General features: G+C 45.3%; 1 protein-coding gene across 4 annotated transcripts in view; it reads right to left on the bottom strand.

Moving 5' to 3' along the window:
- Mtm1 (myotubularin 1) overlaps positions 1-12,788 on the bottom strand; it is a 102,329-nt gene that overhangs the window by 25,729 nt on the left and 63,812 nt on the right. For all 4 annotated transcript variants that reach the window (XM_003461695.5, XM_013155525.3, XM_063246521.1 and 1 more), the window contains 3 exons: positions 9,411-9,494; positions 7,211-7,360; positions 2,925-3,113 (listed from right to left, as the gene is read on the bottom strand). In XM_003461695.5, coding sequence (XP_003461743.2) covers positions 2,925-3,113; positions 7,211-7,360; positions 9,411-9,494 — 423 coding nt within the window. The remainder of the gene's footprint in view (positions 1-2,924; positions 3,114-7,210; positions 7,361-9,410; positions 9,495-12,788) is intronic.

The raw sequence follows: 12,788 nt of genomic DNA, 5'->3' as shown, positions 1-12,788 counted from the left end.
ACTCTGCTTAACATGTGCAAGATGGGGCTGTAAGTCACATGCCTCATTGCCAGGTCGCACAAGTATGACTGTCTCACTGGGAAGCTTTTTATTAATTTTACTAGAAAAAAGTCCAACTAGTCAAAGTGTTGGTACTACCAGGGTTCAAGCTGTCCAAGGGGACAGTCATGTGTGCCCCACTGATGGTTCAAGTGGGAGGGAATGTGTTTAAAGGCTCTGAAATGACACAGGACATGTGTGGCCTCTGGCCCTTTAAGATGTCACCTTGTCTGAGACTTGCATTGAAAGTCACCTCAGGCTAAGTTCCCACTGCCCTGGGAACAGCACAGGGAAACCCCTGCCTGGCACTGGAGAGTAAAGCGAAGCCCCCAGACAACACGCTGTCACTACGACATGTCTTTTTGCTTTTTTTTTTTTTACAACTACATGAAGAATGTACACTTAGAGCCAGGGCTGGAAGGCTGAAGCTGCCATGGGATTTTCCAGAATCGGTCACACTAAAGGTTTCCTGACTTGAATTTCAGCCCCGAGGAAGAAGACACCGTGCACTTTGCTATTCTTAAGGAGCTACAAGCCAGTAAGAAATCAGATAAACGGACCACTTTCCCCTCTGCCTAGCCGCCCATGCCACAGGCCTGTTGCTGTCTCCCTGCCAGTCACTTCTGCAACTGCAATCACAGAGCTGAGCTCTGTTTTGCTAGCTCTGAAAGCCTCTAATGCGATGATACCTGTCTCACCTGTCACCTTCCCTCAGACAGGTAACTTGCTGTTCTACACATAGGCTTTTAAACAATTATGGCGACTTTCAAAGAGATTCTTGACACTGGAGGTTCCTTTCCAGGTAACTGAAAAGTACATGTGTGGGAAAAAAGGAAAAATGTGCTTTTTACTCATTGCTAAAGTTTCTAACAAAACCAGACAATCCAGTTGCGCTTTTAATTCATCACGACACTGCCATGGAAACAGAAGCAGCTTGATACTAGAGCTTCCTGATCCCAGTTTTGTTTGTTTAATTTAAAATGTGATGCTGCTGGTTACATCTGGGACTGTAGATCTCTAAATATCCAGAGGGGAGGAACAATTAGGGCCAAAGAGAACAGAAGTCGGGAAGAGTACAAATCAATTAGTCAAGCACAGATTGGCTTTCCCAAGTTTGACTTCTCCATCTCAGGTTACTTCCGAAGTCTTCAGTTTTCCTTTCCTCCACAAAAAGGAACAGCCTAAATTACTTACTACAATGATGACAAGGTCTGAGGGTTCGTTGCCATGGATATAGACAACTAGCAGACAGACACATCGAGGAGGGGACCTGAACTGTCTCTCAAAGGATGACCCAGAGCTCTTCAAAGCTTGGGCCCCTATCCCCATGCCTATAAAGCCTAGAAAGAGGCTTATTTCTTGACTGTTAAAAAGGTATTCAAAAATTCTGCTGCTTAGAATGAGCTTTCGAGTGAATATAATTAAGGTATTCATTTTATACATTTTAATATTTTAAAATATTATTTCTAAATACTTCATTTTAATGTTATATCCTATTTCTAGTTCTAGATCTGTACATGGAAATACTGTGTCTTATGCGTGTGTTCACTCTGAATTATATATGAAGGATAATAGGAACAGAAAAATAAAAAATTAAGGATAATCCAAGAAGCTATTTAGATTTAATTTCCTAAATATTTTACTTATAATTCCTAATGGACTAATCCTTTTAACTTCCAGAATGCTTTAAATCTAAGTTCAAGAGGGGCTGGGGATTTTCAGCGGCATAAGCGCCTTCCTTGCAAGCAGGCGGTCATGAGTTCGATTCCCGGTACCGATTAAAAAAAAAAATCTAAGTTCAAGATCATTCCAAAACCCACACCAACCGTGGTTAATAAATAGCAGCTCTATACACATGTGTGGTGCTGGGACGGGGCGTGGGTTAAATGTGCGGGACAGATGACATGTGCCACTGGATGTCACACAGATGCCCCCTGGGAAGCGGCAGAGGCTGGGAGCGAGTGGCTCGGGGCCGGGCCCCCTGTGATCATGCAGGAGCCACGCCGGCAAGGAGAGTAGTGAAAACACAAATGGAGACACCGGATGTAAAACCGTGTCGATCTGGGCCAACTGGCCTTCGCCTGCAGCAGCTCCTGACAGTGACACCACAGAGTCACGGGTGTTCACAGTGGTGACACTAGACAATTTCAGGTGCTTCAGATGGCAAAATGAAAAGTGATGCAGACTTCTTGGGAAGCACTAAACTTTTGTGTGTGTGTGTGTGTGTGTGTGTGTGTGTGTGTGTGTATGAGCCATTCACACACACAGATCTACTTATGTCTTGAAATCTTAAGCAAATGAGAATACACATTTATAAGTGGATACAGGTAGGGGAAGAGAATGTCTGCACAAAGCTACAAATTTCAGGTTCAAAAGGCTGAGGCCCAAGGATCAGTACAAGTTCAAGGCCAGCCTACCTACATAGCAAGACCCTGTCTGAAGAAAACCAACACTACCTTTTACCTAAAAAAACTTGCTCTCTCTCTCTCTCTCTCTCTGTTTTTTGTTTTTGTTTTTTTTTTTTGAGACAAGGTCTTGCTGTATAGTCTAGGCTGGCCTTGAACTCAAAGCAATCTATCTGCCTCAGCCTCCCGAGTGCTAGAACTACAGGTGTGTGCCACCATGCCCGGCTAGGAAAACCAGTTTTCTCAACTATTAATTTAAACCCATGTACCTAAAGGCCCAGATACCTGGAAGGTTGAAGCAGGAGAGAATTGCTTAAGCCCAGGAGTCTGAGACCAATCTGGGAAATATATTGAGATTCCTTCTCAATAAAATAAAAGAAAATAAATTCAGGTATTGATAAAAGTCGACAAAAGCATTCACTGAAAACACTGCGCACCACATGTAAACTAAGTTTCTATTATGTCACTGACTATACTTACCTTGTTGGCCACTGCATTTACACTGGGTCTTGCATCGTAGATGGTGAGTTTAGAATTCTGTTTATTAGTCTCCCTGATGGCATCGAGATATTTCTCATCATCTTTGTTTCGTTTTCCACTCATACCAACAAGAGGCTGACTGCACCGCACAATGGCTGTTTTGTTTTCAGGATGAATCCATGACAGCACCTATGATTAATTCAGAAAGTTTAGAAAATAAGTCTCAAGAAAACAAAGTCAGGTACGGTGGTGCACATGTATCATTCCAGCATTTGGGAAGCTGAGGCAGGAGGATTTCTGGGAGTTTGAGGCCAGCCTGAACTACATAGCAAGACCCCATCTCAAAAAGACAAAACTAAAAGAAAACAATGAAAGCTAGAAATGAAGCACTGCCAATGGCAACAAGTGACTCTGACTCCCACAATTTGCAATTTCACCGCGTGCAACTGCCCGGAAACATGCACACTGAGGACTTGCGGGAATAACTGGATTGATTAGGTGCTTTGTCAGTCTTTTCTCAGTTAGCACCGATCCAACAGAGACAAAATGCTTACTTCAAACAAAGCTATCTTGCTTAAAAGAAACAGAAACATCCTGATGTTATGTGGTGAATGCCATAGCTTGGACTGGGGTTCACTGCCATAGGGAAACAACTTCAGTCAAAAGCAAGACAGGAACGGAATCATCTCTGATGCAATACGGTGCTCAGAATATGAACTCGCATCTGCAGGTCATTTCCCCAGCACTCTCCAGTCTAGAGTCTTGCTTTTTTTTTTTTTTTTTTTTTGTTTTGTTTTTGTCTTTTTGAGACAGGGTCTTGCTATGTAGTTCAGGCTGCCTTGAGCTCACTTTGTAACACAGGCTGGTCTCAAACTCACAATGATTCTCCATCTCAGCCTCCCGACTGATGGGATTACAGGCGTGCACCACTATACCTGGTTCAAGTCTAGAATCTAATGCAGGAGGAAGGAAACTCCAGGGAAGCAAAGGCCTCGACCAGCCAGAAGAGAGCTATGGGGCAGCTTGGAGAACGGAGCCCAGGGCCACTGGTCAAGCCCTTCCCACAAGTCTGCCGCAGGTGCCCAGCTTTCTCCTGACATGACTTCCTGAAGCCCTGAGCTGCACATCCAGGACAGGGAGCTGCTGGGTGTAAGACACAGATTGTGAGAAACTTCTCAAAGAGACATGACAGCCCAGCTTCTCATGCTCTTTAGCACAGTATGACAGTTATTGTTGCAGGATGACAATTTACTGAATATTTCAAGAGTCACTGGAGAGGATTTCCAATATTCCCAACACAAACTAGAGAGAAGTATCTGAGGCGATACTTGTAGCGCTTGGCCTGATGTCTGCAGGATGTGTTGTAGACACTTAAATGGTGCACTGTACCCTATAAATACGTACAATTACCATGTGTTGCTTAAAAATAAATGCTACAATTGCTGGGCTTGGTGGTGCGCGCCAGTAATCCCAACACTCAGGAGACTGAGGTAGGAGAATTGCCACAAGTTTGAGTCCAGCCTGAGCTACATAGGGACTCAGCAAGACCCTGTCTCAAAAAAAAAAAAAAAAAAAAGCCTGGCAGTGGGGAAGGGCAGATCACGGCCGGTGACACTCAGACCCAAGACGGAACGCAGCATGGGCACCCAGGCTTGCTTCACACACTACCGAGAGGCTCACCCTCTCTTAAGTCACCCGCCATGAGAGCAACAAACAGAGGTCTGCATCGGAGAAAAGATGGTACGATAGTAAAGAGTGCTCCTTCAATCTCAGAACCAGTGTCTGAGTCCCTGCGCCACACCAGAGACCAACTGGGCACCTCCACAGACCGTGTCTGCCCTCACACGCAACGCCCCGAGCACCTGCCACCATCCTCGCACTGATGGACAGGAAAGACAGGAGGAGGTCGCCCTGGGAAGGGCCCTCACTGAGTTTAAACGGGCTCACTGGCCAGACACTGGCCTCTGCCGACGCCTTGCACTCCCTGCCCACTCCCTTGTTTTACCTCCTAAAATCTCTGCGGAGCATCCAACCCCCTCTTTCAAAGGATGGCCACTGTGGAGCCCAATGGACGCAACAATGCTCATTTCACAGCATCAGCTACTAGGCAACCTCTTGAAGTATGTGGCACTATGTCACATTATTCATATTTAATTATTACCTAGAAGCCATATATAATTAAGGATGTACACAAAAATTTACTGGCTGAGAGATGGTTATCACAACGCTGTGTATAACAGCACAAGATTAAAGAGCTTAAATATTACATGGGTTCTCTTATAGGAGAAACCTAAAATAGAAATAAAGAGCAAAATACACGAGAGAGGACAGGAAACTGGGAGAGGGAACCTTCTGCAGAGGGGAAAGGAACTAAGAGATGAGGGGATGGAGGGGGGAGTGGAGGGAAGGGGATGGGAATGGAATGAGGATGTGTTATGTTCACGCACCAAGTACTGCAAACACAGATGGATAAAAGATAAAAACACAAAGAAAGATTACAAAGAACCCAGATGTCTCACAATAGAAAACTGAGAAGTCTCAGCGTGTCCACATCCTCCTTATCAATGGGAGTGTTGGCTATCAGATGCTGCTGGGCAAACCCAAAGAGGGAGAGCTGGAAGCGGGGAGGTAGATCTTTCTCAGGTGCGAAGGGGACCGAGGGCCGGAGGGAGGGGCAAGGGGACAAGGAAAGCGATGGAACAAGGAAGGGAAGGATGTGTCACCCACACCCGTCAACTCCACACCGAGAATGCAGATGCTGTGTACTGCAAACGTGGACTCATAAAGATAAACAAATAAATAACACGAGGTGTACAAAAGAGACAAACACAAATTATAAACGAATTTCAGTTTCTAAATACATACATAAAAATGCACAGGAGGAACTCTGGGGACAGATGTACTAAACGGTCCTCACTAGGTGGCAGGCTTCTTTTTGCTTATCAGTATTTACTAAAACGTCTGGAACAGACTTCCATAAAATTAAGAAACACTTGTTTGAGAACAAAGGAACATGTGGCGAGTAACAGGAATATCAAAGCATGAGGATTATTTCATTACCCTGTGATAGGGTATTAACACGTATTTATTTTACATATGTTTTTATTTGAAATGAAAATACCAATGCTTTCATCGTAAAGGGCACACATATTTCCTGGGGGCCAGAATGTGTACAGGAAAGATCGTATTACCAGGCTTAGTCCTTTCCTCCAGTAGATATTTATCAATATGGAGAAGTGATGGGCCGATGAGGCTTAGCTTTTTCTTTGTTGTGGAAAATTAAATTTTGTGTTCATCGCAAACTAAAGGGCTCAATAAAATGCCTGCATAAAAGCTGAAGAAATGCTATTTGCCCCACAGGTAGCACAAGAGGGCAAAGTACTGGATCAAGATGGTAGACTGAGGCCAGAGGCACGGGCACAACTGTTTCATTTCTTCTCTTCCCCCACAACCTATGAAATACACATGCACACACACACACACACACACACACACACATGCACACGTGGATGCAGCGGATGCTTCATAAGTACTAAATGAGTAAGGAGACAAGAGCATCCCGCACCCTCACCCAGGGCACCCTGGGCGGGGCACGCAGAGCGAGCACTTGGCCGGGTCAGTAGTGTACCTGTGGCTCTGGCTCAGAAAAACCCATCTGGGGGGCGCACAAGTGACTGCAGCTTGGAACCCTAGCCTTACGAGCACCGTGGAACCCACCAAGTCAAGAGCACACTTTCTGCCACGACCTACATGGTGAAAATATGAGCAGACACTCATAACCTGAGAAGCAAGAGAACCTGGAAAGCTACAAGTCATCTTAGGCCGGCAGTGTGCGCAGGCTTCTCACCAGTATCCCTGGAAGGACAAGAATGTCCAGACGCGTGACTTAAAGGCGTGGGGACATTCAATCTTAATTTCTTCTACTGCTGCTTTTAAAAATCTCCTACTCTGAAATAAAACCCAATGTAGGTATTATGACAGACTTTGAAAATTAAGAGGGAAAAATGAGCTTGCAATCCTTAGTCCACAGAATGTAGATGATGCAGAAGACAGCGCATGACACATCCATAGCCACTAAGGACCACCAGGGTGCTCTGTGCACTGCGCCCAAGTCAGCTTGGGAAGGGGGCTGAGGCAGCTTGCAAAGCTGACCAGAACAAACTCTGCCTGATCGCATGGAAGGGACATGGCAGCTGGCATGCAGGACAGTGTGACAGTCACGAACAGCCAACCTGTCCTCCCGCCCTGAGCGTCGCGCCGTGGGGAGCCTCGCCCCCAGCACTCACCGGGATTCGGTTTCGGGATCGGAAGGCGGCGACCCTCCTGAGGTCTTCATCCGAGGTGCGATAGGGAACCATGAGCAGGGCCGGGTATGTCTCGCAGAGCTCGTAGCACTTGTTGATGAACGTTATCCTCCAGTTGTGGTTGGGCAGGCCCTGAAGGAGACAGGAAGGCGAGTGCAGCTCAGTGCGCCCAGGCCCGGACTCTCTTCTTTCTAGTAGTAGGTGTATATGCCTGTGACCGTGGGTGATGGTGGCTGTCTGCTTGTCACCAGGGGGTCAAATCCAGGATCCAGACAACATAAGAAGACGAGACAAAACACTGGTGGCTTCTACAAGTCTAACCTATCTTTGTGAATATGGATGCTCTTGAATGGGAGATTTTCTTTTATTTGTTATCAACATTCTTCCCCACATGTACAACGCACATAAATCCAAGTTGTCCCCCAGCCATGCACCTCCCCCACCCCAAGACAAGTATCATGGGTATTTCTGTTTCTACTGAGACAAGGTCTTGCTACGTGGTTGCCGTACTCACAGATGCACAAATACACACACGGAAGTGAGCTCGGTAGGTGTGCGCTTTGGGGACAGACATTGTACCTTTTCTTTAGGTCTGGTCCTAGAGACCACGGACCAGATGTTGAGTCTGATGCTGAGTCCAATTAGAGAGTTTTAAGGCCCATCAGAAAGTTATAAGAAAAAGAGATCGAATATAAGGGCAGACTCCAACAAAATACTTTCGACAGTTCAAATATGCATGCAATATTAAAAACGGGAACTGTGTGGTTTCAAGCTAGAACTTTATACTAAAGGAAAGTCTTAAAATTACCAATAGTGCTCCAGAAATCAGATTATTTAATGTCTTCTTCTTTTTTTTTTTATCGGTACTGGGGATCGAACTCACGACTGCCTGCTTGCAAGGCAGGTGCTTATGCCGCTGAGCTAAATCTCCAGCCCTAGAAATCAGATTATTTTGATGCATAATGTTACAGAGGTCTTGAAAACATGAACACTTTTTTTCTGGTACTGGTAATTGAACCCAGGGCCCCGGCATTAAGATATATCCCCAGCCCTTTTGATTTTTATTTTGGGGTCTGGCTAAGTCACTAAGCTGCCGAGCGTGGGCTGGAAGGTGTGAGCCTCCTGCCTCAGCCTCCCAGAAGGCCGGGGTTACAGGTGGATGCCACTACCTCCAGTACAAAATGTTTTAATCGTCATTTTTCCACCTCAGTAGCTGGTCTAGAATAGAGGTCACTGAAAATGACAGGTGCGCACAGCTTTGCACACTCAAAGCTGATTTGTGGAAGAAACAGAACCCAGTTTGTGTTCTAGAGTAAAACTCCTGCACCAGAACCTCAGAGCATGCAATCTACTGCCAAATGTGCGAAGTTCAAACTGGAATCAACCTAGGTCCACGGCGGTAGAAAGGGTGGCTATGAGTTTGCATTTGCTGCCTTTTCACGCAGGCAAATGGGCTTGATTTGATGCTCACAGCTCATCCAACAAAGTTCCCCAATTAGTTTAAGGACCTTATCCAAAAAAGTTATGAAAACTCCACTGGGAACCTTCCAGTTACTCTGCAGCTTTGTAGAGTCAAAATGCGGTTCTTGTTATTTATAATCCGCCCATACTCTTCACAAAACTGCTACCAGGGACCTTCGTCTCTGAACAACGAAGCTGGATCAAGCCTCCTGCCTTTTTTAAATAGCAAACAAACATGCATGTAGGTGAGGTTTACAGCAGACAGCAGGAAGGCAACTGAAACACATGCTCATGCAAGATTCTGTGGGAAGAGATGTCAGTATGGGAAAACACTTCTAATGCATTTGACTGTGCAATTCAGAATGAATATATTAAATGGAAGTGTCAGTAACAGCTGGGCTCTAAATACACAAACAAATAGCAATATTGGCTCCTAAGAAGTAAAGTATAGAACCTTAACTTTTCTAGACCCAAGTGTCTTTTATTTCTTAAATGCAAAACTGTTATTCTTTATGTAAGGAAGGAACCAGAACTTAGCCATTTAGTTTTCGGTGCGGCTGGAATCTGACTATGGAGTGAGCTTACAAATTTCACAGGGCTGTAGCATGTGAAGGATACCACTGCCACTAAAGACATCTAGCAAGGATGTGACTGGTTCTCACAAAGCATGGCTGGTGACATCCTGTCGCTATGCATGTTTGAGGTTTCACCACCCCCTTACCTGCCGCTGGTACTCTTCGACTGGATTATAAACAGTCCACCCATCCACATTAAACTTCTCTTCATTTAAAAATGCAAATAATGGCTAGAAAAGGGAAAAAAAGAATTTCAAGTTCAGCGTGAAGAAACAGTCTATTAATAGAACATCCTTTGATTTTTCAAGAAATAAAATCTGTCAGATTTGCTGACCATGAAATTACAACCCAAACTCAGACTTATAACAAAGAAACAACCATGGAAAACTCAGACGAGATGTACAGTAACTCCTATCTTGAGGAATAATTACTTTTGAGACCTCAATTTTCTATGGATACAAACACCTTTTTCTTTTTTTTAAATGGTGCTCTAAACACACACACACACACACACACACAACACACACACACACACACACACACACACACACACACATAGATTCAGATTTCCAGACCAAAACATGCCTATTGATTTTCAGCAATGTTAGCAATTGATCAGGTAAAACTGATTAAGAAAACAAAACACATTTGGGAATGATTGTTAAACAGTGCAACTCCAAAGAGTACAATGACATCCTTATCTACATCAAAGGGATGGGCATTAAGGAAACTCATAATTAACTGCTGTGTGCTCTCAATCAATATGCTATGGATCAACTTCAAATGCCACTTGTACCCTAGTGACTGGAAGTGTCTCCAGTGCTCCAGTGCCCACTCTGAATTACGGATGCACACAGCCCACTGGGTGTCACATCCCCCCTTGCACCCTGACCGGCTTCAGAGTTACCCGAAGCTGAATGTGTGACTCCACGTCCTAGTCCTGCTTTTTCCAGACTCCCTGTGCAGCCCAGGACGGCCCCAGCCTTCTAGGTGACAACCAAAAATCCGGCAGTTGCCCTTGTTGCCACATGGCTACCACCCCAATTGAAGCCACTGGCAGTGCTTTCCCAGCAAAGTACAATAACCTCTAACTGCTCCTCTTCTCATCTTTACATCTCCAATGGCTGAGTAATGGTGTCACAACCGAAGTTACACTGAGTCATTCCCCTGCCAAAACCGTCCCATGGCTTTCCATCTGGCTTAGGGTAAAAGCAGAAGTCCTTCCAATGGCCAAGGTGGCTATCTGTCACCTGGTCACCTGCCCACCACCAAGGCTCTGCTGACTACCTTGAGTACTGCACTCCAGCTGCATGGACTTCCTGTGCCTAAAAGCACCAAAGATGCCAGCCTCAGGACCTTTGCACCTGCTACTCTGCTGGCTATAGTTCTCTCCTCTTATGGCTTCTTTTCACTTTCTGCTCATCTCTGGGGTCATTCATAGAGGGAAATGTGTGCACCTTGAGGCCATGATGTTAGGTGAAATAAATCAGACACACAAGCTTAAATAACACATGGTCTCTCTGATGTGAGAAACCCCAAATAAAAATAAATTAAAAGAGGAAAATACAAGATCATAGAAAGCAAGGAGAGCAATCTTTTGCAAATGGGAAGGGAACCAAGGGATGGAGGGAGGAGGAAGGGAGAAGGGGGAGGAAAAGAGAATGGAGACGTGTTCTGCGTACACATTAACTCCCCACCAGGACAGCGATCCTTATGCACTGCAAACGTGGACTAATACAAATTCAAATTTAAAAAGGTTGCCTTAAAAAGCACAGGAAATCAACATGCTGCCCTCACAAGTCCACCCTACGGCCTTTCCCTATCACTCAGAACCATGTGATGCGTCATCGTGTTCTTGTTTACTACTGGGCCCCCCTGGGCCCCGCCCGCAACCTGGGCTCCACGCAGGCAGACCTTCACTTTGCTAGCATCTTCTATGCCGGAAGACTACCACAGAAAGCACCCGGGCCAGGTGGGCGGAACCTGTAGTGCGGCAAATGACACCGCAGAACTTTCTCTGGCAGTGCCATGCTCAGGCACATTCCTGGAGGTCTGCCACTCCAACCTGCTGTCCCTTGCTGGCCTGGCCTTTAGAATCTAGGTTCCCTCCCCGCAGTACAAGGAACTGCTGGGAAAGCTGACGGCATGGTGTGCTGTCTTTCTGGGTATGAAAGAGCGTAGAGTGAAAACTCAAACACACCAGAGCAACCTTCTCCAAACTTCCCCACCGGTCTCGATGCCTAGCAGCGGGGGCCTGAGTGCTGTGTCCTCCACACAGCCACTGCTCTGACCACGCATTCAGAATGACACTGACCTTGTTGAGCAGTAAGCCGAGGCGCTGGCCTGACTTGCACCTTTGGCAATGCTTAATTATTCAGTGGTGCTGGGGAAAAGCAATGGCTCCGTTACCCAAGCTGCACTTAGGCAGAGAGCTTTTCGTGAAAGAGCATTAAAATGTGTGGAGTTTTTCGCTATCCATAAACAAAGCCACGAGACATGGCGAAGTGTTCCCTTGGCAACAGCCCATCACTCTGAGCGTTGGCTATGACACAGTTAGCACCTGGCACAGGGAAGCACTTGAGGGTGCTGAGCGCGCTGCAGACAGCAGCAGATGATGGACGACAGTCACTGACCTTAGAAGCAAACCTAGCACTTGCTCCCTCCAGATAAGTTCGGGATTGCTATGTGATTTTTGTTCTTTTAGTTATTTGCATTTTTCCTGTGAAACTCAAGAGAACATGGTGGCCTTTTAAAAACAAAGTAGTGACAGAAACAGTTTATTCTTGATGCTAAGAGTCAAGCTTGCACCCCAAATATTTTGGGAAAATTTATGAGTCACGTAACTGTCAAATATTCCTCATCGTGAAGTAACATGGCAGCACATCTGATACAGCATCACAGATCAGGGTAGACAGGACCAAGTGTTTAAACTAAGGTTTTCCCCATCCAAATAAATTCAGTTACAATCATAGAAAAACATTTTTTTTTTGTCTTTTTGAGACAGTGTCTCGCTATGCAGTTCAGGCTGGCCTTCAGCTCACTTTGTAGCCCAGGCTGGCTTTGAACTCACAAAGATCCTCTTGCCTCAGCCTCCTGAGTGCTGGAGTCACAGGCGTGAACCACCATGCCTGGCTGGAAAACATTTTTTAGAACTGTATTACTAGCTAGTGTTTATGCAGTCTTTTACTTTAAAGACTGGGTTTTCTATAAGTTACTTGGTTCAACTGAAGCAAACTTTTTTTTTGAGACAGGGTCTCACTGTGTGGTTTAGGCTGGCCTTGAACTCACTATGTAGTCCAGGTTGGCCTCAAACTTACAATGATCCTTCTGCTCGGCCTCCCAAGTGCTGGGATTATAGATGTGCATCACTATGCCCTGCTTCTAAAAGAAGCAATGCTGATATTTTCTAAAGAGAATGTGCCAGGACTAACTTTCAAAATGTTTTAACTTTTCCTTACAGATTCAGATAAGAAAACAAAGAATTTCAAAATATAAGCTCTCACTAGAGAAACATAAAGGTGGAT

The sequence above is a fragment of the Cavia porcellus genome, unplaced genomic scaffold (genome assembly GCF_034190915.1).
Source record: "Cavia porcellus strain 051 isolate PalLab524CR breed Dunkin Hartley unplaced genomic scaffold, mCavPor4.1 scaffold_3, whole genome shotgun sequence".
NCBI lineage: Eukaryota > Metazoa > Chordata > Mammalia > Rodentia > Caviidae > Cavia > Cavia porcellus.
This window is presented reverse-complemented; position numbering and strand designations above follow the sequence as displayed.